Source organism: Aulonocara stuartgranti, assembly GCF_965226115.1.
Source record: "Aulonocara stuartgranti genome assembly, chromosome: 2".
NCBI classification, from domain to species: Eukaryota; Metazoa; Chordata; class Actinopteri; order Cichliformes; family Cichlidae; genus Aulonocara; species Aulonocara stuartgranti.
Window position 1 is genome coordinate 20,398,850 of NC_138940.1, and position 25,937 is coordinate 20,424,786.

General features: G+C 43.1%; 1 protein-coding gene across 2 annotated transcripts in view; it reads right to left on the reverse strand.

The window, feature by feature from the left end:
* The window catches only part of polr1a (RNA polymerase I subunit A), a 29,327-nt gene that overhangs the window by 380 nt on the left and 3,010 nt on the right, over positions 1-25,937 (reverse strand). Inside the window, exons 8-36 of one of the 2 annotated variants that reach the window (XM_082503247.1) lie at positions 25,766-25,846; positions 24,996-25,113; positions 24,716-24,857; positions 24,452-24,613; positions 24,247-24,369; positions 23,928-24,155; positions 23,732-23,839; positions 23,510-23,656; positions 21,994-22,185; positions 21,659-21,808; positions 21,342-21,525; positions 20,471-20,553; positions 17,723-17,881; positions 17,237-17,335; positions 16,975-17,127; positions 15,687-15,769; positions 15,047-15,212; positions 13,247-13,370; positions 12,833-12,927; positions 12,535-12,734; positions 11,397-11,564; positions 10,430-10,565; positions 10,055-10,209; positions 9,844-9,973; positions 9,627-9,734; positions 3,238-3,498; positions 844-1,044; positions 415-532; positions 160-324 (exon numbers count right to left, since the gene is read on the reverse strand). In XM_082503247.1, the coding sequence (XP_082359373.1) occupies positions 160-324; positions 415-532; positions 844-1,044; positions 3,238-3,498; positions 9,627-9,734; positions 9,844-9,973; positions 10,055-10,209; positions 10,430-10,565; positions 11,397-11,564; positions 12,535-12,734; positions 12,833-12,927; positions 13,247-13,370; positions 15,047-15,212; positions 15,687-15,769; positions 16,975-17,127; positions 17,237-17,335; positions 17,723-17,881; positions 20,471-20,553; positions 21,342-21,525; positions 21,659-21,808; positions 21,994-22,185; positions 23,510-23,656; positions 23,732-23,839; positions 23,928-24,155; positions 24,247-24,369; positions 24,452-24,613; positions 24,716-24,857; positions 24,996-25,113; positions 25,766-25,846 (4,239 nt within the window). Of the gene's footprint in view, positions 1-159; positions 325-414; positions 533-843; positions 1,045-3,237; positions 3,499-9,626; positions 9,738-9,843; positions 9,974-10,054; positions 10,210-10,429; positions 10,566-11,396; positions 11,565-12,534; positions 12,735-12,832; positions 12,928-13,246; positions 13,371-15,046; positions 15,213-15,686; positions 15,770-16,974; positions 17,128-17,236; positions 17,336-17,722; positions 17,882-20,470; positions 20,554-21,341; positions 21,526-21,658; positions 21,809-21,993; positions 22,186-23,509; positions 23,657-23,731; positions 23,840-23,927; positions 24,156-24,246; positions 24,370-24,451; positions 24,614-24,715; positions 24,858-24,995; positions 25,114-25,765; positions 25,847-25,937 lie in introns of both variants that reach the window. The other variant, XM_082503246.1, reaches the window with a different exon arrangement.

A 25,937-nucleotide genomic window follows, 5' to 3' on the forward strand; every position in this document is an offset into this window, starting at 1 on the left:
CTGAAAATGTATTTCTATACATTTACTTCTGACTAATGATCAAATCCGATTTAGTACATAGAAAAAACAAAGAGCCTAACGCTGGTAGACCAGTAGCGACCCTCGTAAACTGTGATTTCTCTTCAGCTTTCTATGCTTTATCAATGTTGTCATCCTTACCTAGCATGGTGGCCTGCTTGAGGAATTTGTAGCTGGTCTCGAAGGTCATCTGCTGCAGAGGAGAGGAGTTGGACCGGATTGCGTGTCGGTTCAGTGGCTTATATACACCTTCATAGCACATGTAGTCTGCTACCAGTGATAGATGTCTGGGGTCAACTTCAATACCTGGAGAGAGACGGAGGAAATCTGAGTGATTCTGAGAGCTTTCCTGGTTTGGGGTTTTTTGAGTACGAGTCTAAATAAGAGCATGTTTACCATAGACAGCAAAGACATTTTTGATCTCTTTCTCTATGACCTTCAGAGCCACCTCAATTCCATATGTCTTCGCCATGGCGTGCACCTCATTGGAGTACAGTCTGTTGATGTCCAAGATCTGGAGGAAAATAAATAGAGCTGCAGTGTTGGGACAACTGAAAACATGCAGTCTGGTAAGACAGAGCAACACAAATACAATAAGAAACTGCAGAAGCCTTTCCAAACTACAGAGGCGATATCGCCACAGTTACTCTCTGTATTTCTGATCGGACCAATCAAAATGTAGCTGGAGGAATCTTATTTGTAACCCAGCAACTTGTAACTCTGACCAGCTGTTTACCTTCACTTAATTTAGAAAGGCTTGCAGATGTGCAAAAAAACAAAAAGCCACCCTTATAAGCACGGCATTGTTTCAATTTCACCACCTACATCACTGTACTTGAAGATTTCATGCATGTTGATTCCCTCAGTGTTCAGAACGGTTTCCTTTTCTCCGGTCTTTGTTGTCGTTTCGCTGAGCAGGCAGCGCGTCAGGCCCTTGGTCTCCATGATGACGGCATTCTGGGCCAGCGATGTCAGAACCGAGGTCAGATCAAAGTGCACCTTGCTCACAGGTAATGCCAGGTCAACCTATAAAGGAGACAGATGAGAGTTAATCTACTTCCTGTAGCTGCATACCTTAGCGTCATGCGTGTCAGTGCAATCGCAATACGTCGTAATTTCCAAAAGTCCTCAATTATACAAAACCCAGGCTAAAAACCCCACAAGGATCGATGCACAGGTTGTCTTCTGGAGGGAGATCGTCTTTCACACCAATTGCGCAATTGCACACTGCTGGCACGGTGTCTGTGCACAGAAAATCTGTGTTGCGCACAAAAAAAACCTAACCTGAATTGAAATTAAAATAAATACGTTAACAATTCTGTTTTGCAGTGTTAGTCAGTGAGTGACTGAACGATGCCACCTTATCCCATAGTCCAGCCAATGATGCGATTCACATTCGTATATACGCAGCTAATCAACGTCGTTGACAGGCTATGACAGCGTCCTTATGTGCCGACACCGGTGTTTTAGCTGGCAAAGTGGCGTGGCTGATGTGGAGTGAAGCCACGTTAATGACAACGTGGACAACGGTTGGAGATGTGAGCAGGACAGACAGAACAATTGACGGGAAAAGTGTGGACTTCATACCAGTTTCTAAATTGTGTTGACCGGCCACGTAAAACCAGAGTAAGGCATTCACTTTTGGCTCACTCTTTCTTCACTTCCACACGGGGCGGCAGCTGAGGTGAGGTTCTATTTGGGTTTTATTTTTATGTATTGTTTAAGGGAATGAGTAAATCTGTTTTCCTGTTTTCTTTCAGCTGTGGCAGTCCATGTGTGTCTTTGTTTCCTTCCTTCTTTGCCTTAATTATTTGAGAATAAAAGGAGAACCCTGAGAATAATTCTGAATTAGATGGCTGCTTTTTCTTATTCTAACCGGATGAGCCCATGATGCTGATTGCTTCAGCCCTGAACCTTCCTTCCTTCAAAACAGTTTTGTTGTGTGTGTCAGAACAATGAGGCGACTGCTGAATGTTACAGGTGTTACAGCAGTGATACATCTGCTGCTGTAATCAGGTATCAGGCTGTTGTTCTCCTTTATCTCATAGTGGACACAAATTATTTTTTGGAGTGGCACAAATAATTTGTGTGGCATCAGATTTGATGCAGAACAGCTGATTGTTCTGTAAATAGTTTGAAATGTTTATTTAAAAAAAACGCCTTCGCTGCATTTTTAGGGAAACAGCTGCAAAAAACTTTGTTTGCAAAACTCAGTTACTTTTTTGAAGAAGTAACTATATAATTAATTGCCCAGCATTGGTCATTATTTACTGTATTTTGCAGACAGAGTTACAGACTCTCTCCCAGACCACAGACTCATAATACAAGTCAGAACTTTATTTTTTAAAAAAAAGAAGAAAGTTGAGTTTTCAAAATTGGAGTTCAAGTTATTTTTACTTCCAAGTGTTAACATACTACACAGGTCATGAACAAGATTTTTTAAATTGTCATTGTAAGTGGGCTAAAGCAGTTAATTAGAAGTAGTCTAACATAAATGTAAACGCTGTAATTTGATTATTTTAATAAACCATGTAACTTGGATGGATTCGATGCTGGCGTGACCACAGTGCTCATGTCTGCTGTTGCTCACAGTGGTCCACAGTGGGTCGCTCAGGGAGTTTGTGTGTTTGCTCAGACACATGCAATATTAGAGGGAACATTGTTTCACACCAACCCTCTGGACTACCATCCACCACTCTTCACTGTGGTCTTCAACGTCCTTTATCCAGTACATTCACTGTCCTCCTCTGCACATGTCCACATGTTTTTAGTTTTTATTGTGGCAAAACTCATCAGTTACTCCTGCAGTTTAGACATGAACGCTGCAACCCACAAATCTACCAGTTCATGCATTCACAGCAGCCACAGTAAGAGCCTTTGTAGCCTTCCTCTTTTCAAAGATGGCACCTGATAATGAATGCTAATGACGTGTTATCTTACAGTAATTACACTTAGGAAGGAAACTTGGTGAGAAATGTGCTTAATTGTACAATTTATGATTTCCTTCCTGCTCTTCTACGCAAACTGAGTGAAACTAGCATGACCAGAAGTAGAGGAAACAGTTGCTCCTGAGGGCCAAACATCTTTGCCTGTGTGTGTGTGTGTGTGTGTGTGTGTGTGCGTGTGTGTGGGTGTGGAAGCAACAAAGTGAGAGCCATCTCTAAGAGAAAGTCAGTGTTCATTTTTCAGAATCTACTACTCTGACATGCACACACTCACCTCACACCAGAGTTCATGCTTGTGGTCATAGCTGTATCTCTCTATGGCTGCGTTTGACTCCAGCACAGAGTTCACTCTCATCTCACTCTGCGACTCTGCTCCTTCCACTCGTTTTTCTCCCTTCTTCCTCTTCTCTGTTCTCCTCCCGTTAGCCTGAGGCTCCTCCACAGCGTTTGTCTCCTCCTCCGCCTCTTCCACGCCCTGGTCCTCTTTATCCTCTGGGTCATCGCCATTGTCTTCCTCCTCGCTTTCATAGTCCACCTGCAAAAAAATGAGCCTGCTAATCTTTCTGGCCTTTTGGTAACAGGAAGCACGTTTCTTTGTGAAATAAACTGATATCAAACATCAAACAAAGGAACATATCTGAGAATGAAAGTTAATCACGGACCACAGAAACCTCAAGGTGCACGCCCTCACAGACAGAAACTTTCCACCGTACTTCACTGTCTGCACTCCTTTGCCTTTGCATATGATGTTGATCATCTGACAAACCAGAGGAACCTGACACTGAGGGTTCGTTGTGTTAAAGCACATATGTTAAAAATGTGTTTAACACATGTGCTGCATTGGCTCAGATACAACACATTGTGTGAATTTTGACACGCTGTTTTAAAACAAAACCCACGCTGTGTCCAAATTCACGTTCAATGTGTCCAACACATTTTGTGTGTCATTCTTTAAACACATCCTTTGTAAGAGTGTATGAGTCTTACAAGTGTGGCGCATATTATAAACATATAAAACATAAAAAGTACTGAGTGAAGATTAAAAATGGCATGTGACAGACAGCGCTGCTTTTATCAAGGAATTCTCAGAATTTTTAACAAACATACATTCAAACTATAATATGATAATTTTAACCGGTGATTTTAACCTGCACATAGATAATCCTTCTGACCCTGCAGCAAAAGAATTCTTAAACATTCTTCACTGTTTGGATTTTACCCAGCACGTCACGCAGCCGACTCACAACAGAGGACACACTCTGGACCTGGTCATCACCCATGGGCTGTCCACCAGTGTGTCCTCTGTTGTTGACTTGGCTGTCTCTGACCACTACTGTGTGTTTTTTAACATCACCGGTTTTATTCAGCGGGAGACCTCGGTGCGAACTGTGAGGAGGCGCTATCTAACCTCTGAAGTGGCTGCAAATTTTACCAGGGTTTTAGACGAATGCCCCCCTGTGATTTTACCTGCACCCTGCGATCTGATTTTTAATCATTTCAACAGCAAACTGAAGAAAAGCCTTGACTCCGTTGCTCCACTCACCACCAAAAAGATTAACGTAAAACACGTATCACCCTGGAGAAACGAAGAAGTCAAAAAACTCAAAAGAAATTGCAGGGCAGCAGAAAGGAGATGGAGGAAAAATAAAAATACTATCAACCATCAAATATTTTGCGAGCAACTTAAAATGTACAATAATACATTAAGGAATTCAAGAAATTCATACTTCGCCAAAATAATCAGTAATAACAAAAATAATCCCAAGGTCCTCTTTTCCACCATAGATCATTTATTTAACCCTGATTTTAACAGCTCCCAAAGAAACCCCACAGACTCACTCTGTGAGCAGTTTGCAGACCACTTCAGGGGAAAGATCAGCGCCATCAGATCTGATATTTTATCTAATCGCGATATGATTGTAAACACATCTGAGGGCTCGATTGTACCTGAGGAGACACTGGACAGCTTTGTCCTGGTTAATGCTGAGAACCTTCAGAAAGTTTTCTCCACAGTGAGACCCACCACATGTCTTTTAGATCCAATCCCTTCTTCACTCTTTAAAACACTTTATGGATTTTTTGAGGCTGAGCTTTTATACATGATGAATTGCTCTCTTCAGTTGGGTGTCTTCCCTGCTGCCTTTAAAACGGCGGTGGTGAGGCCCCTTCTGAAGAAGAGCAATTTGGATTGTAATGATTTTAATAACTACAGACCTGTATCCAACTTACCATTTTTAAGTAAAATCTTAGAAAAACTTGTTTTTACTCAGATTACTGATTTTCTCAATGATAGACAGATCCTGGAGATATTCCAGTCTGGATTTAGGGTGAACCACAGCACAGAGACGGCTCTCCTAAAGGTTTTAAATGATCTTAGATGTAACTGGGACTCCCAAAAGCTCTCAGTCCTGGTGCTACTGGATCTAAGCGCAGCCTTTGATACAGTAGACCACGCTATTCTTTTAAACAGACTGAAACACATGGTGGGCCTCTCTGGTGCTGTACATAACTGGTTCACTTCCTATCTCTCTGACAGAACTTTTATGGTGAGTATGGATACATGCTCCTCTAAGATCCATAGAATGACATGTGGTGTGCCTCAAGGGTCGGTTCTAGGCCCTGTACTTTTTAATTTGTATATGCTCCCTCTCGGCAGTGTCATCAGGAGGCATGGAGTGAACTTTCACAGTTACGCTGATGACACGCAGCTGTACATCTCCGTGTCTCCTGATGACACCAGACCAATGGATGCCCTTTTTAACTGTATCTTAGATATACGATCTTGGATGGCAGAAAACTTTTTACAGCTTAACCAGGACAAAACTGAAGTTTTAATCGTCGGTCCTGAGGCTCAGAGAGAGAAACTCTTGTCTAAATTACAGGCATTTTCACTATGTCCTTCGCTACAAGTGAAAAACCTGGGTGTTATTTTTCACTCTGAGCTTGGTTTTATCCCACATGTTAAACATGTAGGGCTGCTCGATTATGGCAAAAATGATAATCACGATTATTTTCACTGAAATTGAGATCACGATTATTTGACGATATTTATTTAACCCTTTAAGACCTACCATAGAACCAAGTCCACCAGAGCTTATATTATTTTTTTTTTTTACATGTTGTAGTGCCATTTGTGGGAGCATTTCAAGTTGCTATACATCAATACAACTGTTATAGCCCATATTTTAATAATATGTATGCATTAAGTCCATAGTAATTACATAAATTGCAAAAAAGTGCAATAAACTACAAAAAAAATTGAAAATCGCTTTTGTTTTGTTTACATATATTTCTACTTGGAGAAATTTAAGAGGTTTATCCCTCAAAACTTTAAATACAATAAAGTTGCAAAAAAATAGTTTACAACAACAGGAAATTTATTTTGAGTGTCTTCATAGTTTTATTTTGGAGATACAGCAATTTTTATATACTGCAGGAAAAACAAAAAACAATCCTATGATGCAAATTTGCAAAGAAAACAGCATATGCATCATTTCACTGTGGGAAGTGTTACGAACAGCTGATAGGAACGGCAAAGCGTGTTTCCGGAATATTATGTTTTTGTTCCTGCAAGCGCTTTTTATGCAATTTTTGCAAAGCTATATGTGGAACGAAACCGTGACCTAGGACAAGCTGATGGCATCAGATGTAAGTACAACTCCTCCGGTTTCATATGCAAAACAAATTATTGCACTAGCTTACACGGTTCAGATTCTACAGGGATTTAAAAATAGTTACGCAAAACGGAGCGTGCTGCTCTGACCGGCTTTAAAGGGTTAACAATGACTTTAAAAAATAATATAAAATAGTGTGCAACACCACTGAAGTTTTTTTTTTTTTTAAACTCTCTTTTCAACCAACGGCAGTCACTCTCCAAATAACTTCTGCTTAGCTTTCCGAGCTTCCCTCGGGTCCTCTTAATCAGCGGTCTCCACCCTTTTTTGCGCCACGGACCGGTTTATGCCCGACAATATTTTCACAGACGGCCTTTAAGGTGTCGCGGATAAATGAGGGAGGGGCTAATAATCGGCTCAGTCATTTTTAATGATCGTTGAAAGCCCAGATCGTAATCGTGATTAAAATTCGATTAATTGAGCAGCCCTATAAACATGTAACCAAAATTGGATTTTATCATCTAAAAAATATAGCCAGAGTCCGCCCTATTCTCTCTCGGGCCAACACAGAGATGCTGATGCATGCTTTTATTACCAGTCGCATTGATTACTGTAATGCCCTGCTCTCTGGTCTTCCTAAGAAGAATATTTCAACTTTACAACTTTTGCAAAACTCGGCAGCTCGTGTGCTGACGAAGACCAGAGGGCGGGCCCACATTACACCGGTTTTAGAATCGCTGCATTGGCTCCCCGTGTGTTTCAGGATCGATTTTAAAGTTCTTTTATTGGTTTTTAAATGTCTTAATGGTCTTGGGCCTTCTTATCTCTCAGATCTGCTTTTACCATACGAACCCTCGCGGACCCTGAGGTCCTCTGGTACTGGCCTTTTAATTGTCCCTAAAGTCAGGACACATACTCACGGAGAGGCAGCTTTTCAGTGGTATGGTCCTCATCTGTGGAACAGCCTGCCGGAGGAGCTCAGGGCCGCAGAGAACGTACATGTTTTTAAGAACAGGCTCAAGACCCACCTTTTTAATTTAGCTTTTACTTAGCGTTTATTTATTTTATGCTTATTTATTCTATCCTGTTATTCTATTATTAATTTAGGCTTTACCTAATATTTATTGATTTTATTCTTATTCATTTTTTAATCTTCTTACTCTATTTATATTTATATTGTATCCTGTTTCTTATTTATTTTATCATTTTACCCTGTATATATCCTATTGTGTCATATCTCCAGTGTTTCCTCAGAGGGCGCTCTCTGCACCGGGGCTGTGATCGACTGTGGCTGCGGGGTCTCTGGGGGTCCTCTCAGCCTGGCTGGGGGGCTCCTTGGCCTCCCTCCTGCTGTGTGCCCAGCCTGGAGGCTGCGGTCTGTGACCGCCTCCCGGTGCAGACGGCTCCCTGTTATAGTGTTTCCTCACTTGGCTCATGCGAGCCCAGCCCAATTTTTACTCTTTAAGTGTGCGCGTGTGTGTGTGTGTATGTGTGTGGGGGGGGGGGGATATGTGTGTATTCACATCATTTATGTTAATGAGAGTGTGGGGAGGGAGTTGGATGGTGGGGTGGGCTGCTTTTAACTATGTAAAGCACTATGTGCTACATTTTTTTTTTGTATGAAAAGTGCTTTATAAATAAAGATTGATTGATTGATTGATGTGACATTTCACCTCTGACCCCGCCTTCAGATCTGAAGGCTAGAGTGACAATAATGTTATACAGCCGTAAAACTATATTTCTTGCTGCTATTGTTTGTACTGACAACATACACACGGGGAAGCACATGTTCAAAAGAGCACATTACTTTGGACGTCTGACTTTTTCTTCAAGGTCAAATAAATGAAAATTACTTAGGAAATGATACTGATATATGAAGATTCCCATGTGACTTCTGACCTCATGTCTAAGTTTCACATCTGTTGTGTGTTGTTTTCGATCTGGGACAGTTTCCAATTTCCTTGTACTATTGGCCTGGGTGTGACAGTGCAATTATCTTTCTTTCTTCCAAGCTGACCCCAAAATGTGTTGTGTCTTTAAAGCAGTGTTTCCCAACCACTGTGCCGTGGAAGATGATCTACTTCCACCTGATTAGTACTCTAAGCCAGAAGTTCCCAAAGTGTGGGGCGCGCCCCCTAGGGGAGGCGCAGAGCCATTGCAGGGGAGGCCCTGTATGAATTAAAAAACAAACAAGAAAAATGCTTGGACACTGCTAGCATAATGGACAGGTTTTTGACGGGGCTCCCACAAAAACTCAAAGCAGAAGATGAAGCATCGTCAAACCAACTTCCTTCCAAGCCAAATACTAGAAAATATGATGAAGCATATCTTTCCTTTGGCTTCACTTGCACAAGGTAGGTCTCATCTGCAGAATTAGTTTCCCCTGCGTTGGGAGCACGCGCTGGGCTCTCCAAATCCTGACAAACAGTATCCCACATTCTGGATTTTCGCGAAGATTTTCTTGTAAAAGAAAGGGGGGCCTAGCAAAAAAGTTTGGGAACCACTGCTCTAAGCGATCGCCGTGAATTATATTCTCTTCCAATAGAGGGCAGTACAACTGCCTGCTCTAATTAAAAGAGCTGCCAACTGCCAGTAAAACAGAAGAAGATGAAGAAGACATAATATAATTACATAATAGCCATGCTGTGAGACCACGCAGCATAGTGATCGATAAATATTTGAAAAGAAAAAGCAGTCAGTCTGACCCGAATCCTGGAGAAAACGCAGACCCAGGTGAAGGGCCTAGCATGAGTTGTGGTGTACTGGAGACAAACCGAGCCAATTTCACCATACCTGGTGCGCAGGGAAAAATGATCAATAAGTATAATAAGTAATGAGTACGTGGAGTGGATCAGTACCAAGCTGTTCAAAAACGACTCCAACTTCATCCCAGCGGAGGACTCCCACACCTCATATTTAAACATCTCATGCACTGTGTCTGGTTTCCTGTTTTGTATCTGTCAGCCTCCCCACGATCGCCCACTGGCAGTTGCGACAGGCAGGAAAGAGAGTGGGCTTCAAGCACACACCACATTTCTTATCTTCATACCTCCTCTTCCTGTTTGCCTTTCCTCTTCGCATCCGAAGCGTCAGTATCTCCTTCATTCTCCTGGTCGTCAACGATCTCTCGCTCCTGCTCTTCCTCTCCATCATCTAACTGCTGAATGACAACGTGACAAAGGTTTGTTTTTGTAGTGGGAAAGAAAATGTTTGAACACCACATGTGCTGTAAATGCTTCAAAAGAACACTGAATTAAAAAACAGACCCCTCCTGAGGCAGCTGCTCCATTGCCGTCATCATCCCTGTCTCTGGCGGTGGCCCTCCTGGTCTCCACAGCGATGGAGGCCAGCTTGGCAGAGCGCTTCTTTATGGCGTCGAGGAGGAGACGGAAGAACCTGGAAGGACGAAACAAAGCGTGAGGAAGGTGAGGAACAATGACAGTGCTTCCTTTATGGCACAGTGAAACAGACACACACCTGGTTTCCATGTAGTGGAGGATCTGCTGCGGTGACAACAGCCTATCATCAGAGTAGCGCTCTGGAGGCAGGAAATGGAAGGTGATTTTGAACACCCGCAGCTTGTGGTGATTTTCAATTCGCAGCGTCTCAACCACACCCACCTTCTGCAGCACCTGTTCTCACACACACACACACACACACACACACACACACACACACACACACACACACACACACCTGCAGTGAGTTCCTCCCGCTCATTCCTCACATGCAGCCACAGTTAATGACAGGCAGGATCAGGGAACATGTGCCAGGCAATAAAGATTAGAGGGAGTGAAAATTGGGAAGGTGAATAAGTAAGCAAATCAGACGCGCAAGAGAAGTGATTCCTACCTCAGCTAGGCACACCCGGGCCAACTTCTTACGAAGCACTTTCACCCTCTTCAAAGCTCTCTTGTTGTTGAGCACTGGAACGCTCATCATGGGGGTTTTAATGTTGGCGCTGGCCACCATCAGGATCTCTCTCAGACTTTGAGGAGGACACACACAAAATGAGAAACTGAGGGAAGGTATAGTGGAAGGCTTTGACAGACAAAACAAAAGCCTCTGACACAGGGATGCTGCCAGCAACCCGCTGCACACGTAGTGCCACCCAACCTTAATGTGAGTATGAACTAAAAATACAGTTTGCCTGTTAGAGGATTTTTAAGTTTTATTGTCATGAAATGCAACTGAGTGATATACTGATAAGTGTTTAATATTTCTGCTTATGCAAAGGTCTTTCTATCATGAACTCTCTGAACAGTCACATCACAACACCACAATGAGTTGTGAAAACAAGCTGTTATTGTTAGATTAAGTTCCAGAAACCGCATGTTCTCTCCCCACGAGTGAAGAGCGTGCAGCTAAGTTCCTGTTTTATCTTTGCTTTGCCATGTGACATCACTATACTGAGTGTATAAATAAAGATGCAAGACAAGTGTGGGGTGTGTGAGTCTTGTTGGGCTCTCACCCGTGCACGTTACCTGCTGAACTGTCTGAGTGTCATTTCTTCACCTGAGTGTTTGATAACTGTTCACCCCTAACAAAACCCTTTACAGACACAGCTAACTGGAAACAACTGTAACGTGTTGGCCCACTCCTCAATTTCATTAATGAGTGTGCAATTTTGTCCGTAATTCTATTTTTTCAAGCCGCCGTATTGTTGTTCGACTGGTTCAACCAGCACCTCATGCTTCCTTCGGCCCACACTTCTTTTGAATCAACCAAGTGCAAAAGCTTATTAAAGTGTGCAAAGACTCTTTTAACGGCACTATGACACTGTTGTGCCCCCACATTTGCGATGAGGACGAGTCATTACCGAGGTATTCCCAAAGTGACGTTCATCTCTCCTCTGCCAGCAAAGTGGAAGGTGTTGAGAGTCATCTGGGTGGAGGGCTCACCTATGGACTGAGCTGCCAGCAGACCCACAGCTTCACCTGGGTCACACAGCGAACGCTGCCACTTATAATGCAGCAGCTGGCGAAGGCTGAGGACAAAAACAGAAAGTTATAGCCTGCACAAGTATCATCTGTCCCAGCTGTTTCCAGCTGTTCTAGGTACATGAGCGTAAAAACCCCTTTGTCTATATTTAGCCTCGAATTACACAAAGAAAGCTCTCAGTTTTCATTCACACGTGCTGTCATCACTTTATTTGGTGGTTCTCGTCCTTCGTTTAATTAGAAATGCACTTCTGGGATCTTTCTTTTCGATCAGGTTTTCCCAGGACTCTGTGCATCCCTCTTTAACAGGAACAGTTTTATCAGGCTTTCACATTACTGTGTAGAAATATTTGGACCACTCCTCTTGGCAACCTTACTTTCCTGGTATTTGGCATTTGTTTACACACAGCTCTTGTAAATTTCAGGCAGACTCACATGTGGACTTTGAGCGCTTACCAGCACTTTATCTTTTTTCAGCTGCTCTCGTTTAGATTTGCTGCTGTGCTCTGAATGCTGCTCTGTTGCATAACCCTATTTTGGCCAAACTGTCAGCCTAACCCTCTAAGAGTACTTTGTATACACAGTTTGTGGTCAGCTCGATCACTGCAAGGTGTCCAGGTCCTGTGGCTGCAACTGGAAATGATCACCGCTCCAACACTTTGTCTGATGCTTGTCCTGATATGATGTGTGGCATTTGTGCAGATGCAGCTTTGCTAACCAATGATGTGGTTCTTTTGTAGAGAGAAGAGCCAAACAAGCCTTTTAGTATGTTTCTATCTGAACTCTCATGAACTTTAACATGGTAACTGAAGACTGTAGAGTCTACGATGTCGCTCTTGGGGTTTTTTGCGGTTTCTATGAACATTGCATTCCTTTGCTATGATGTTTCTCTGCTTTTAGATGTGCTCACACTAGTTCATGATCATTAAATGAAGTGCTTTTGATCAGCAAAGCACAGGCATTCTCTAAAACTGTAATAGGTATTTGTCCCCATTTGAATATTCAGACACTGAATACCTGTGTGTGTCCAGTCTGTCTTGGTTCGCAGTGTCTCTGCTCTGCAGGTATTTCTCTGTGATGCCATGAAAGTTTTCAGAGATTGATCCAAAGCAGACATCAGGCCTAAACAGGCCCAGCGACGGCTCCGGGCAGCGGGAGGACTTCCTGCAGTATTTGGATCTGCTAGCTTCATCCAGAGTGTGCCACTGTTGTACAAGCTGTGAAGTGAACAGAATTCAGTACGCTGTTTATTTCGACTACATTGGAGGTCGGGAGTTCACGTTATACAATATGTGCTGAGGAAGAGCAAACGTACCTGCAGCACAGCAGGATTTCTGCCACAGTCGGCCTCTACTTCATCAGTCTGTTTTAATTTTCCCAGCTTCTTCTGGGAAAAAAGCAAAAACGCTCCTGGCAGAGATGAAAACATGGAAACACAAACATTAGTTACAGAGGCAATGCACAAATATGCATGCAACGATTCACTGGACTCTCCTGATGAAGTTGCTGCTACGACCTACAACAGTTCAAAGTGGTAATTTAGACAATTTTTTACTTTTTCATACAAAAAGAAAAGTTTTACAATCAAACTGTGTGATTGGAAAGAGTTGGGCAGACATGTCAACCATCAGCACTGGTCCAAGATTTTACACTCAGTGCATCTCGAAAATATCATTCGGGCAAATATGTGGGAAATAATTTCCCTGCAAAGACAAACATTTTTACATACCACTCCGTGGACATGCTAACTCTCTCTTTGCTTTCCAGCGCTGGATGGCAGCAAAGTGCTTAGTGGCACTTTGAGGGTCTAAACGTGCTAAAATCTCATCCAGGCCCTGCGACCTCCTGATGACCTGGCAGGAAGGAAACACACGTCTCCTTCATTCAAACTGGCATTGTACACAGGAAGTCATTTGCTCTTTGCACGTCACTGTCACTTATTGTTGCTCGCCGGCAGACATTCAAGCACCAGCTGCCTTGGTATATTTGTCACTCTGACAATTTTACTATCCTGTTATATCTAAATCACCAAAATCCGGCACACGCGTTTGTAGCCGCTTCAACTTATCGCCTCGAAAGTGAGGAAAGTGTATCTCGGGACTCGCCAGCTGTTTATTCGCTCGTCATTTCTGGAGGTCACCGACTTTGTGCTGCAAATCACTTCTTATGGTGGAGGCTCCTTAAAGCTTTGTCCACGTAAGAAGCAATTTCAGACAGATGTGTTGACCAGAGACCATTGACATTTACTCCCAATATACATGGTGACTACCAATGTGAGCGCAGGATAATCACACATGACAGGTTAGAAAATATAGTAGAAGGTTACCTAGGCAACCGGAGTCTGCCAAGCATCAGCTTGAAAGAATGGCGCAATAAACAAATCAGTTCCTGTCTGCTTTGGCGTTATTTTCTGCCTCTATTCTGAGCGCACGTAAAAATATTTGCAAGTGCAAATTTTGCATTTTGAGAAGAAAATTATTTTGCATAAAGAAAAGTTTAATTTAGCAAAAAAAATTCATTTCTATGTGCAAATGTATTTGAGTGTTTGCTATTATCCATATACACACACAATAATGTGTGTGTATATGGATAATATATATATGTAATATATATGTGCCACAAAACCAACCAATCACAAGTCTGTGATTGGTTGGTTTTGTAGCACACTTATAACGGCGTACAGAAAGAGTTGAGCGTGCACGGAGGAAAGCTGCTGAGAGCGCGAGCGACACACTGAGAGCAGGTGTGCAGATGTCTGTGAGCACACAGAGCAGAGATCTGAGCGCGAGGGGCTGTTATTGCATATGTATATGGATATTAGCAAACACTGAAACAGACTTCTTGCACGCAGCAATGAATTTTGTTTGCTCAAATTAAACTTTTCTTAGCTCAAAATAATTTTCTTCTCAAAATACAACATTTGCACTTGCAAATATTTTTACGTGCGCTCACAAAAGAGGCACTAAAATAATAACGCCATAGTCTGGGCGCATTCAGATTAATGTGGCTTAGCTTTCTTTTTGTAGCTTCATGCTAAACTAAGCTAACAGTTAACAAATATTTATAGTTTTGTTAACAGCTGGGCTAATACAACAAATCGTCATGGAAACTGCACAGTATTATCTGAGTTGCTGAGCACTAATGTGCTTGTATGCAGTACATATTTATCCCCCACCGAGGCCCATGACCTGCTCCTTCACTGTAGCAGCCATTTTGGCCAGTACCAACCACAGAGGGGGGAGCACTGAATTTGGCTGCGATCTTCCACAGCACTATCACAGGGAGCTGTAATGTGGCTGTGAATCAACAAATGGTTTGTGTGCAAAGTTAAGGTTGCGGTTAACAAGTCGTTTACCATCAAAACCTTTTTATAACTTGTCGAGCTGTACGCAGACAGTACACAGATGATGAAACACTGAGCCAGCCATGCGTGTATCATCAGCCATGGCTGGTAAAGTTTAGCTTTGCAGCACTACCTTGATATGTGGACCGTCTCAGATTACCATTCACATCCTCGCTGTGTTCGTACCTCATAGTTGTCTTCTATGAAGGGGAACTGTCTTGGTTGCAGGAACTGAGTTTTGGGGATATCTAGTCCGTCCTCGCCGTACAGGAACTGGACCACAGAGCCATCGCTGTCTCTTACCGTCAGGTCGTACTGCACTACCAAACCCTCCAGATGTTTTATGACACATCTGCAGAGGAAATGGTTTGAAGAAGGCAGAGGGGCAGATGTGCCATATTAATGACCTTACACTGTGTTTGAAACACCTGCGTTTGATATTCTCTGCTGCTCACTTCCACACATTGCCACATGGAAGCAACATTTCCCTCTGAAATCAAATCAACTTGCTTCTCAATCTCATATCAAAACAGGGTTTCTGGTTACAAATCATCTCTGTTTGTGTTCACTCCAAAACGAAGACTAATGCTTTATCCGACCACGCTGGCATGCAAAGAGATTTACAAAGCTCAAAGCAGTGCACATATGAATGCTGTTCAGAAATCCTGTGAACTCAGATTTGAATAATGTTTCATTTGCACAGCACTCATTGCCAGCCAAAACAACAGTGAGTAAAATTCGTATAATATTTGGATTTCTTGCCCCAGACAGACACGGGGAGCATTTCTGTGTTTTTTGGGGCTTGTGTTAGTAAAACTTTTGTTACCTTTGCAGATATCCTGATCTGGATGTTTTCACGGCCGTGTCGACCAGTCCTTCTCTGCCAGCCATGCAGTGGAAGAAAAACTCCTGAGGATGAAAGAAATGCATCATAAAGGAAAAAAGTATTCAAATCCTGTGCTGTGCCACTCCAGACTCTGATCAGGTGCCTCATATTTGCCTTTATTATCTTTCAACTGTGCCCAACAGAAGCAGAGTTTACTTTAAAAAAACCATCAGCAGCAAACCTGAACTCTAAGGAGCTGCTCTTAGCAGCGAGGTTTAGCTCTCTCTATAGAGCATAAAATGAGAACAACCGCATTGGGATCCTTTACAGGAAGTGGTCTCGGTGGGTTGAACTCCAGTGGTTCTTTTATGGTATGAGTGTGAGCCACCCTCAATGCATAGGGTCTCTCACAGCACGCCATCACGGCTGAGGTAAGTAATTTCTTAAATGATCCTGAGGGTTATGGAACAAAAACCTCAAGTGGAAGACCCCAAAAAAATTCACCAGCACTGAGCCGGAGGATCCAATTGGCTGTCCATCAAGACACTGGACGATCCTCCAGTGTCTTGATGGTCCAGTCGGCCGTTACTGGTGCCGACTGCAGCCCTATAACCATCAGATGGCATCTGAGACTGAAGGGCTTCAAAAACAAATGTCTTCAAAGGCCTCGTCTCCTTGGACGCCACAGAATCAACCGTTTGGACCAAACATGCAACACTGAAAGGTGGCAGAGAGTTTTCTTCTCTTATGTGACCCTCGTCTGTGTGGTAACGCCTGTGTTTTTCAACAGGACAACGCTACAGTACACAATGTTCTTTCAGGAGAGTAACATCACTCTTTTGGACCATCCAGCGTGTTCTAAATCCAACTGAGAACCTTTGGGGATGGATGGCAAGTTTACAGAAACGGACGACAGTTCCAGACAGCAGACGCCCTTCGTGCGGCCGTCTTCACCACTTGGAGAAACTTCGCTCACCTCATGGAAACGCTTACATCAAGCATGCCGCAACGAATTTTTGAAGTGATCAATAATAACAATGAAGCTCCTCATCACTGAGTTCATGTCTCAACTTTGATTTCTGTTTTGGGGGGTGTACGAAAATGAAAATATGATTTTTTGCCATTTTTCAAGCCGTCTTAAACGTTTGAGTGTGGATGTATCTAAATCTACAAGACAGCTAAATGTTCAAAATATCAAAGTCTACCTCCTTAAGTAACGTTATAAAAAAAAAACTTAACCTGGCCGCACAAAAGGAGCTATCATGTAAAAGTGACTTTTAAACGTTACCTGTGGTTTGATGCCTGTGAGGAATCTTCCAGAAACAAAGCCTCCAGCACCGGGCGCAGGGTCGTAGGGCTGGAAGCACGGCAAGAATTTCCCAGAGGGCATCAGTGGAGGCCTACGGCCCTCCAACTCAATCTGACCAAGCAGACAGGAAATCTGAAACACACACCAACACACAGGTCAGGACATCTGTAGCTTAACACACCTGGCTATCAAATCAAAAGGAAAGCCAAGGTGAATGTGAGAGCGAGGGGGAGGGCCGTACCTGCATGGTGTTCACTGTAGACCCCTTGGCTCCTGATTGGACCATCAGCTGGAGGTTGTTGTCTGGGAAAGAGGTGTGTAGTCCAACTGGCATACATACCTAACCAGCATACAAAACAACGTGCACACTGCATTAAACCAAACACGGAGTGAAACCTGTCTGAGGGTGTCTGAGTTATAGAAAGGAACGATCTAATGCTTTAGAAGATGCAATTAAAATGGATAAATCTATAATGTTGTTAAAAACAGTCTCAATAACCAATCATGACAACACTAGAGCCCAACAATAAATCAACTGATCTGATATACAGGATGAGATTAGACGTTTTCTGACATACATTTTTACACATTCAGAAACAAATCAAATGAGTTTCTTTAGACGCTTCCTCTGCAACGACGCAGACGTGTGACTGGACCATTAAACCTTCTATTCTTAAAGCAAACAAAGGAGGAACAACGTGGCTCTGAAACAGCAGTGACAGGTTACCTTGTTGATATCATTGTTGACTTGGTTTGCCACTTCTTTGAACTTGTGGTCGGCCGTGATGAAGTCTCTCTGGTCTGGGTTGAGGTGAGCATCCTGCCAGCGACTCTGAGCCTCGGCTTGGTCCACATTGGTGGGCAGATTAAAAGCAGCCTGGAGCGCCTGAATGACAAAAAGAAAAAAGGAAAAACAAAAATAATAAAGCACCGAATCTTTAAAGCCACCATGTGGACAATCTGAAAATATGTAGACTTTGCTGCCCCCTATTGGAAATCACCTAATGCAGCAACCACTTGCAGATTATTATCACCATAATGTGAGTGAAGCAGATACAGGGTTCATAGGCCTTTTTCAGGGTCAAATTCAAGCACTTTTTAAGCACTTTCAAGGTCCCTTTTCAAGCTTTTCCAGCACATGCCCCCCCGAAAAAAAAGAATGCATGTTTCAATTCGCATCACTTCAGTAAGACCATGTGAAAATTAAAACAAACCATCCTCGGTGAACTTAAACACCTTCGTTCACCTTTTGTTGAGAAATAGAGAAAACGAACCACACAAAAATACCGGTACTGCAAAAGGAAACGGTCGCCTTATATACATCATGTATAAACTCAAAATGCACATTTCACTTAAAAATTAAGATGTGACAATGTGAACAAATCAACTTGTTAGAGATATTCTTCTCCTGTTGACAAACTGTATCAGCACAATTTATCTAAATTCAGACAAAATTTAAAATATGAGTAGAAAGTGATATTTTTGACTGTAAAAACCAAAAACATGTTTAGCGAATCATTTTGATAACTTGAAATGCAAACAGAAATTTTTGCAAACAACAAAGTTATTTGGTATTATTTACCTAAAAATACAGCCAAGGCTCAGACGTTTTTTATATAACCATTTAAAATTATTTACAGAACAATCAGCTGTTCTGCATCAAATAAGAAGGCACAAAAACTATTTATACAACTCCTAAAATAGTAGGGGTGGGGAAAAAAATCGATATTGTGTAGTATCGTGATATTTTCTTTGCTAATAATGTATCGATACAGGGACAGCAGAAATCGATATTTTGTTACAAAAAAAGTTTTTGTGGACTGGAACTCTGACTTCAGAGCATGTTGATCCTTTTTCTGAGCAAGAATCCTGACGTTCCTTCACTGTCCAAATGTGTTTTTTTTGGCAGCAATAAACATGACAGTTTACTTATTTTAATTTAAGACATGTTTTATTTTAATTAAGTTTAAAACTTTTTTATTTAATGTAAAATTATATTTTGTTTTAATTTACTTTCAAATTCTTCAGTTGCTGAAGGGGCTGCATAGTTTTCATATTGCATAGTTCAGAATAGCTATAATTGTACCAGATGGTTGCATTCAGTTAAGTTGGACTAGACTGTGGCACAAACCGTTCAGTTTGTCAACAATAAAACTGACTGAAATGAGAGAAAGACTGAGTGCGAGACTTTGATATTAGATAAAATGAATATTGATAAAGTTTACCTTTATGTACAGAATCTGAATATCGCAAAATATTTTTAAAAAATTACAATAATATCGTATCGTGCGTTAAGTATTGTGATAATATCGTATCGTGGGATGTTTGGTGATTCCCACCTCTAAAAAATAGTTTGTGTCACTATAACACAGATGAGAACAGCACAGGGATAAACATGCAGGTCTGACAACAGCTGTGTCACTCAGCGTTTACGCTGCAATCTGCCTTTGGTGGCTTTAAGGCAGCAACTGTGACGTTCACTAGTAGAACTGACACACAAAACAAAACAACGACTACACCACACACTAACTACACAAGACAACACACTAACTTGAGACTCCAAACACGATAAACATCACTAATCTCTCATGTATCAAAACTGTCTCTCTCTCTTTCGCTCACTCCTAAAGCTTCCCTCTCTTCCCAAACAACCAGATGCCACATGTTGCCATATCATTTTTTTGATTGGTCGACATGGTACATTTTTCCACCAACAGGGAAGGAGTGATTTTTTTCTTTTTTCACCAATGACTGTTGTTTTTCACTCACAAGCAAAGCGTGTTTGCTAGCGCTCTCCTTAGAAAACTCAGTTTTTATGGAACCCTGCAGATAACACAGATTCATTTATTAAGAGCACGTTTCTATAGTGGTTAACAGCTAAACACAGCTTCCTTTTTCCCCATTAATTAGCCACATCCGCTATAGCTGACAGTGTCACACTGCACACTACAGACCATTCCACACCCTCTCATCTGATCTTTGTGGCTCTCACATCTCACCACAGCCACGAACTGCTTTCATCTCATTCTTGTCATTCCCACATTCAGCCTACGAGCACAGTGTTTCACTGATGTTTGCATTCGCACGTCCTCAGTACGAACGAGTCTTATAACACGTGTTTTCCCAGTGATTTATAAACCCAGCTGCCTGCTGAAACGTCAGCGTTGTAGAAGCGTTATTGTGGACACAGCAGAACTGGAAACAGCCTTACACACAGACACTTAATGACTGTGTACAGGTAAGCGTAATATAATTACTGTGTGTAGTACATATTTATCCCCACAGGCCATTTTCCAGCACCATGGGGCCCATGAACTACACCTTTACTGTGGCAGCCATTTTGGCCAGTGGCGTCCAGGAAGGAGGAAGCACTGAATTTGACAAAGCTGCAGTTTAGTCTCTCTGTGGTGTCAAATGTAGAGCGTGCGTTCATGCTTGCAGGCTGTTCAGTGAAGACCACATTAGCTTTACTCACTTTGGTTCCAATCTTCAGCGACTCCTTAATAATTTTCTTCCTCCGCTTGTTGGCGCCTGGTTTTACCAGGATGTCCTCCACACCTGGGCACAGGTCAAAGGAAAAAGTTAGTGTTTCTGTTCCTTGTACACAACTGACAAACAGGTGAATCATCAGCATTTAGCAATCATTTCCCAAGTGCTGGTAAACAGAGCAAGGAATTTTTAATATATCCCTTTATGCTGGATGGTTACATTATTTTTTCCCCTAAAACCAAAAACTACCAGGATGAAAATGATGATGCAGTTGTGCATCCTTTATGCTGGCTAACAGCCTGCAGTCGTCTCATGCACGTCTCTGGAGCAACCCCAGCCTGTCCTTCTCTGGCAAACCTCTCCAGATCCTCCAGATTTAACTGCCTTCTAGCGAGGACCCTGGTCTTTGGTTCACCCGACAGATTTTAAAGTCAGGACGTTGTGCAGGCCAGTCAGCAACGCTCACTTTGAACTTCTGGAGGTCTTTCTTCACCAGGACGTGTGTTTAGGTCGTTGTCATGTGGGACGACACACTGCTTAAAGTTGTGTTTCAAAATCTTCACACATCCTTCATGGTTTCTTCCACCTTGATGAGATTCCCAGTTCCAGACACACTGAAGCGTCCCCGCAGCATAATAGTCCCACCACCGTGCTTCCCTGTGGTCTCTCTCTTCCTGCGTTCTCCAAACATCAGCAGCGTTTCTTAGTTTAGTCTCATCTGACCAAAGGACAGCTCGAGTGTGCAGAATCTTTCTCCAGGTTGCTCTCAGTGTACCTGACACATTTGTGTGATTGCAGTAATACTAACAGGGTTCAGGGGAGGAACGAAGAACACTGGTCAGTATCCGGGTTCTTACCCAGAGTGAAGCCTCTGTAGAGCTGCAGGTATGCAGTGAAGAGTCGAGCCAGACAGCTGAGCAGTTTGCCGCTGGTTTCCCCTCCATACAGCTCATAGCAGCAGTGCACCAAACCGTAAGCCGAGGAGCCATAATGAGCTTTGTCCAGAACCCCAACTAACAGCTCCCCCTGACGAATCACCACCTGAACACAAAGACGTTCGAAAGAAGAGGAGAAGCAAGCGTCAACGCCACAAACCAAATCAGAACTACAAGATCCCTGGTCTCCTTTAGTAACTGAGTAATTCGAGTACTTTTGGCTCGAAGAGTGTACATACCTGAGAGTCACACATGCTCTCGGGTTGGTACCCTGGAGTGGCTCGTGGTGGGACCTGGATCCACGCCTTACTAGGAATCTTTGATTTGCCAGCCAGGTTGAGAGGCACAGCTTTCTCTGGGATCACATTCAGCAGGAGGGTCGACACCACCTATGAGGAGCACCGAAATCATCACACAAGAGATGTTGAAGCCATGAATTCCTTATTTTTACTATTAGAGTTCAAGACGATGGATAATTAACACGCTGACCTTTGACTAAACTCTTTCGTTCAGCTTCCAGCATCACGCTGAAAAGCTTCTATTAAAACCAAAACTCAAATGTACGTTCGCTCACCTGTTTTCCCGTCCATAGCTGCTGTGGTTTGAGTATTGCTGGAGGAAGTAACTTCACCCTGCCCGGTTTGTCAGTCAGCCCTCTGTACACCAGCTCAGTGTACTGGTCTTTGGTGAAGAAGCAGCCTCGTATTGTCATCCTTGTTCCTGACACCATGTGGTCCTGGATCAGGCCTGCTAAAGGTTTACCATCCTGAGGAGAGAAGAATGAGAAGGTACAACCTGCAGTTCATGAGAGGAAGGAGGCCCTTACTCCAGATTCACAGTGGAGTACTTCGATGCACGCGATGGAGCGTTGTCCTGCATAAAAACCAGAATCAGGTTTGGGAGTTGAGTTTTAGTCTTTAACCCCAAAAGGTCCAACGAGCTCATCTTTAGTAACGCCAGTCCAGACCAGAACCCCGCCTGCACCTCGCCGGTTAATTTGTCTTTTTAACGCCAACACAATTCTTGTGATCGTGTTGACTAGGGTTGGGTTTCTGTGATCACACACCAATATCTTATTTCAACAATGCTGCATCCCTCTGAAAGACTTTTTTTTTTGCCTTTTTAAAGTCTATTAAGTTTATTGTTTTGGCCCAAAAGAAGCTGCCTAATAATTATGCACACCTAAATAAAGACTTTTGATCTCTTAAGGCCACAACTTCCCTTACTCCACAAATACAGGTCACCTGATGTACTTAGATCCAAAAGTCATTCAAGGTTACGCAACTTGATCGTTAAAAATTAAATCAGTCCGTCTTTGAGTAAAAGTGAAGGTTATTGCTAAGCTCATGGATATGGAAGCCTGTTTCTGCCACTAAAAATAACAAAACAAAACAAATTCATCTTTCTCAAAAAAGTAAATAAATTTTGACTTATTAACTCAAAATTTTGAGAAAAGTAACTCGAAATTTCGAGTTAGCGCTGCCAATCAGTAACCTACGTCAATGACGTCATTTCCTTGTTACCCAGAAGCTGAAGCCCTTGGCTACAAATGCTATGCTAAGCTAGCAGTACTGCAGCCAGTCATGAATGCACACATTTCTGAGTATTTTCAGCGTGGCTTCACAAATGATGAAATTCTTGTGTTATTAGCTGAATCACATGGCGTTAATATCAGCAAACGTACTCTCAAAAGCGCCGATTTGTTGCGATCCGGTTTTGAGTGCACGTTAGTCTGCGCCATATCCTTCCGGGTAACAAGAAAATGACCTCATTCAGGTAGATCACTGATGGGCAGAGCTAACGCCAAGTTTCAAGAAAACAACTCAAAATTTCAAGTTATGGATACTTTTTTAAAATTTTTGTGGCAGAAACGGGCTTCCATACATGAGTCATTAAAACCAGAGGCTCTATTTCCATAAGCAGGAGTCTCCCCCTGCTGGCCATTAGAAATAATAGAAGTTTAGAGGGTTTTTATTCGTGGTCGTCTTACATGTATAATCCAGTCTGTTTATAACGTTTTGCAGCGATAATCCCTGAGACTGTCGGGCTGCAGTGTTAATCCTGTGTACTGTCTGCATACACACACATACCTTGGGGACGAGGTACTGCTGGTCAGTGCTGACTAACGTGTAGGCCTCGGCTCGGCCCAGCTCACTTTGAGGGAAGTGAGCGTTCATTTCATCCCCATCAAAGTCAGCATTGTAAGCTTTACAGTTGGCATAATGGAGCCTCAGCACCTGGAAGATCGAGTTCAGATCAAGTACAGATCAAAGTAATCCACAAAGCACAGCGGCTGAGGAGCTCGGAGCTACCTTCTCTCCTGGTAAGATGCGTGCACAGTGGGCTTGGATGGAGGGTCTGTGCAGAGTCGGCTGTCTGTTGAGCAACAAAACATCTCCGTTCTTTATGTGTCGATTCACCTGAGCAGACGAAACGCAGCTAGTGAGCGCTCACGCAGGGCGTTAAATCTGTGACTGACTGCTGTTTCAATCCACGCAGCTGACTTACGATCTTCATGGGCATCTTGCGTGGACCTGGAGAGGGTGTCAGCAGCTCCTTGGCCACCGCCTCCCTCTGTGCGAGGCAGGTAGGGGAGAGGATGGTTTTCCTGCCGTCCTCGTTTATCACCATGGAGGCACCGGGGTGGACGTTGGGCCCGTTGAGAACGGCCTGCCGGAGCTCCTTCACATTCCAGGGAGTGACTGGCTGAGGGTAGGTCAGCTTGGTGGCGAAAACCTGCACGGATACACAAAACAGCCAGAAAACTTTGAGCTCCAGTCCTGATACCATTTTGATCTCGTCTTCTTTAACAAAGGTAGGGATGTACCATAGGTATTCCTATCTCGTTGGTGCCTATGTACATGTCTGGGCAGATGACAGATCTTGCGGCGTAGTCCACACGTTTGCCCATCATGTGTTTCCGAAATAATCCGTCTTTCTTCTCAAGGATCTGTAACGTAATGTGAGAAACTGTAAGGTTTACTTGCCTAAACCCTGGTCAGCTGTGCTCGTGCTGGTGTGCAGCGAGGTACCTGTCTGATCCCAGGGTATTTCTCTGTCATCAGTTTGTCCATGTCGCTGTCAAAGACGATGTTGACGTGGCTCTGCAGGCGGACCCACACGTTGTACAGTTTATCTGTTAGAGTCGCTCCCAGGATCCCGGACAGAAACGACTGGTCCGTCTGCTCGACAGCCTGAAAAGAACCACATCCACTCTGCCATCACAATCTGGATGGAAGAAACGCTTCAGCTGCTCAGCTTCTTACACTCTTCATGTTTCATCGTCTCCGACTCACCTCTGTCTCCGGGACAATTTTCTCGCCAGCTATGAGGGCCAGGAGTTTTCTTATGATGTCACAGTCCTTCATGACAGCCTGCATGTTCACTGTCTGACCGTTAGTAAACATCTGGTCACCCAGGCGATTGATTGGACGATACCTGACGGGGGAGATGAGGAGTGTAGTGTTTGAATAAAAATAAGCTGCTCATACAGCAGTAACAGATTACAGGTCGGAGTGGTAGGTGTTTCAGTGTAAAACAAACAGGTGCTACTGTGCCAACTGTGTAATGTTGTACCTGCATGGCGGGACCACAAGCAGCTCCAGGAAGAAGAGGTCAGGGTAGAAACTGCTTCCCCCTTCTTTGGACCACATGCACTCCTCCAGCCCAGAGAACAGACACTTGAGGAAGAAACCTGAAGAAATAACACAAGTAGTGCTTTGAATTCTGCTCACACACACACACACACACACACTAAAGTTTCGTGACTGTAAGGTGTGCACTCAGGTATTTTTATGACTGGCCACGTTATACATGTATTTGTATGAGAGCATGAGCACGTTCTTAATAAATGCAGAGCAAAAATAAACAATAGTAAAAGCCAAAGCGATCTCTCTCTTTTTTTAAACTTGTTACATTGCATTTTACACATATGTAACGAGCAGCTTCTTTCATGTTGGCTCTCTAACACACCCCCAAACCAAACGTCCAGCTTCAAATACTCAGAAATGCTGTAATCTCCTCACTGAAACTGGAATAAGCATCATATTTTAATACACAACAACCTTCCAGCACAATGAAGTTTGACAGAGCTGAAAGGCAGCTGAAGTTCCCTCTTGTCTTAATGGGACGCTTTGGCCAATCACAGGTTTTTTTCCTACTAAATCACAGGTTAAGCAGTACACGCTGATCTGGGAGAAAAGACTTTAAATCTCACATGCAGCTGAAAGTCAGGGTTGACTTTTAATCCACAAGAGACATGTGGGTGAATGTGTCTGCGTGTGTCTGGAGGGAGGGGCTTAGAAGAGCCTTAAACATGTAACCTGGAGCCTTTATTTCTGACCTACCTTCCTTTTCCCACACTTTGTTGACGTGCTCTCGAGCAGTGCTGGCAGTCATGTAGACTCTCTTTCCACGCAGCAGATCTTCTGCAGGGAGACATGGTTATGGATCAGAGTGAGAGGAGGTGCGTGCAGCCACCACTAAAACAGACGTATATCAAGTCCACCACAAATCACA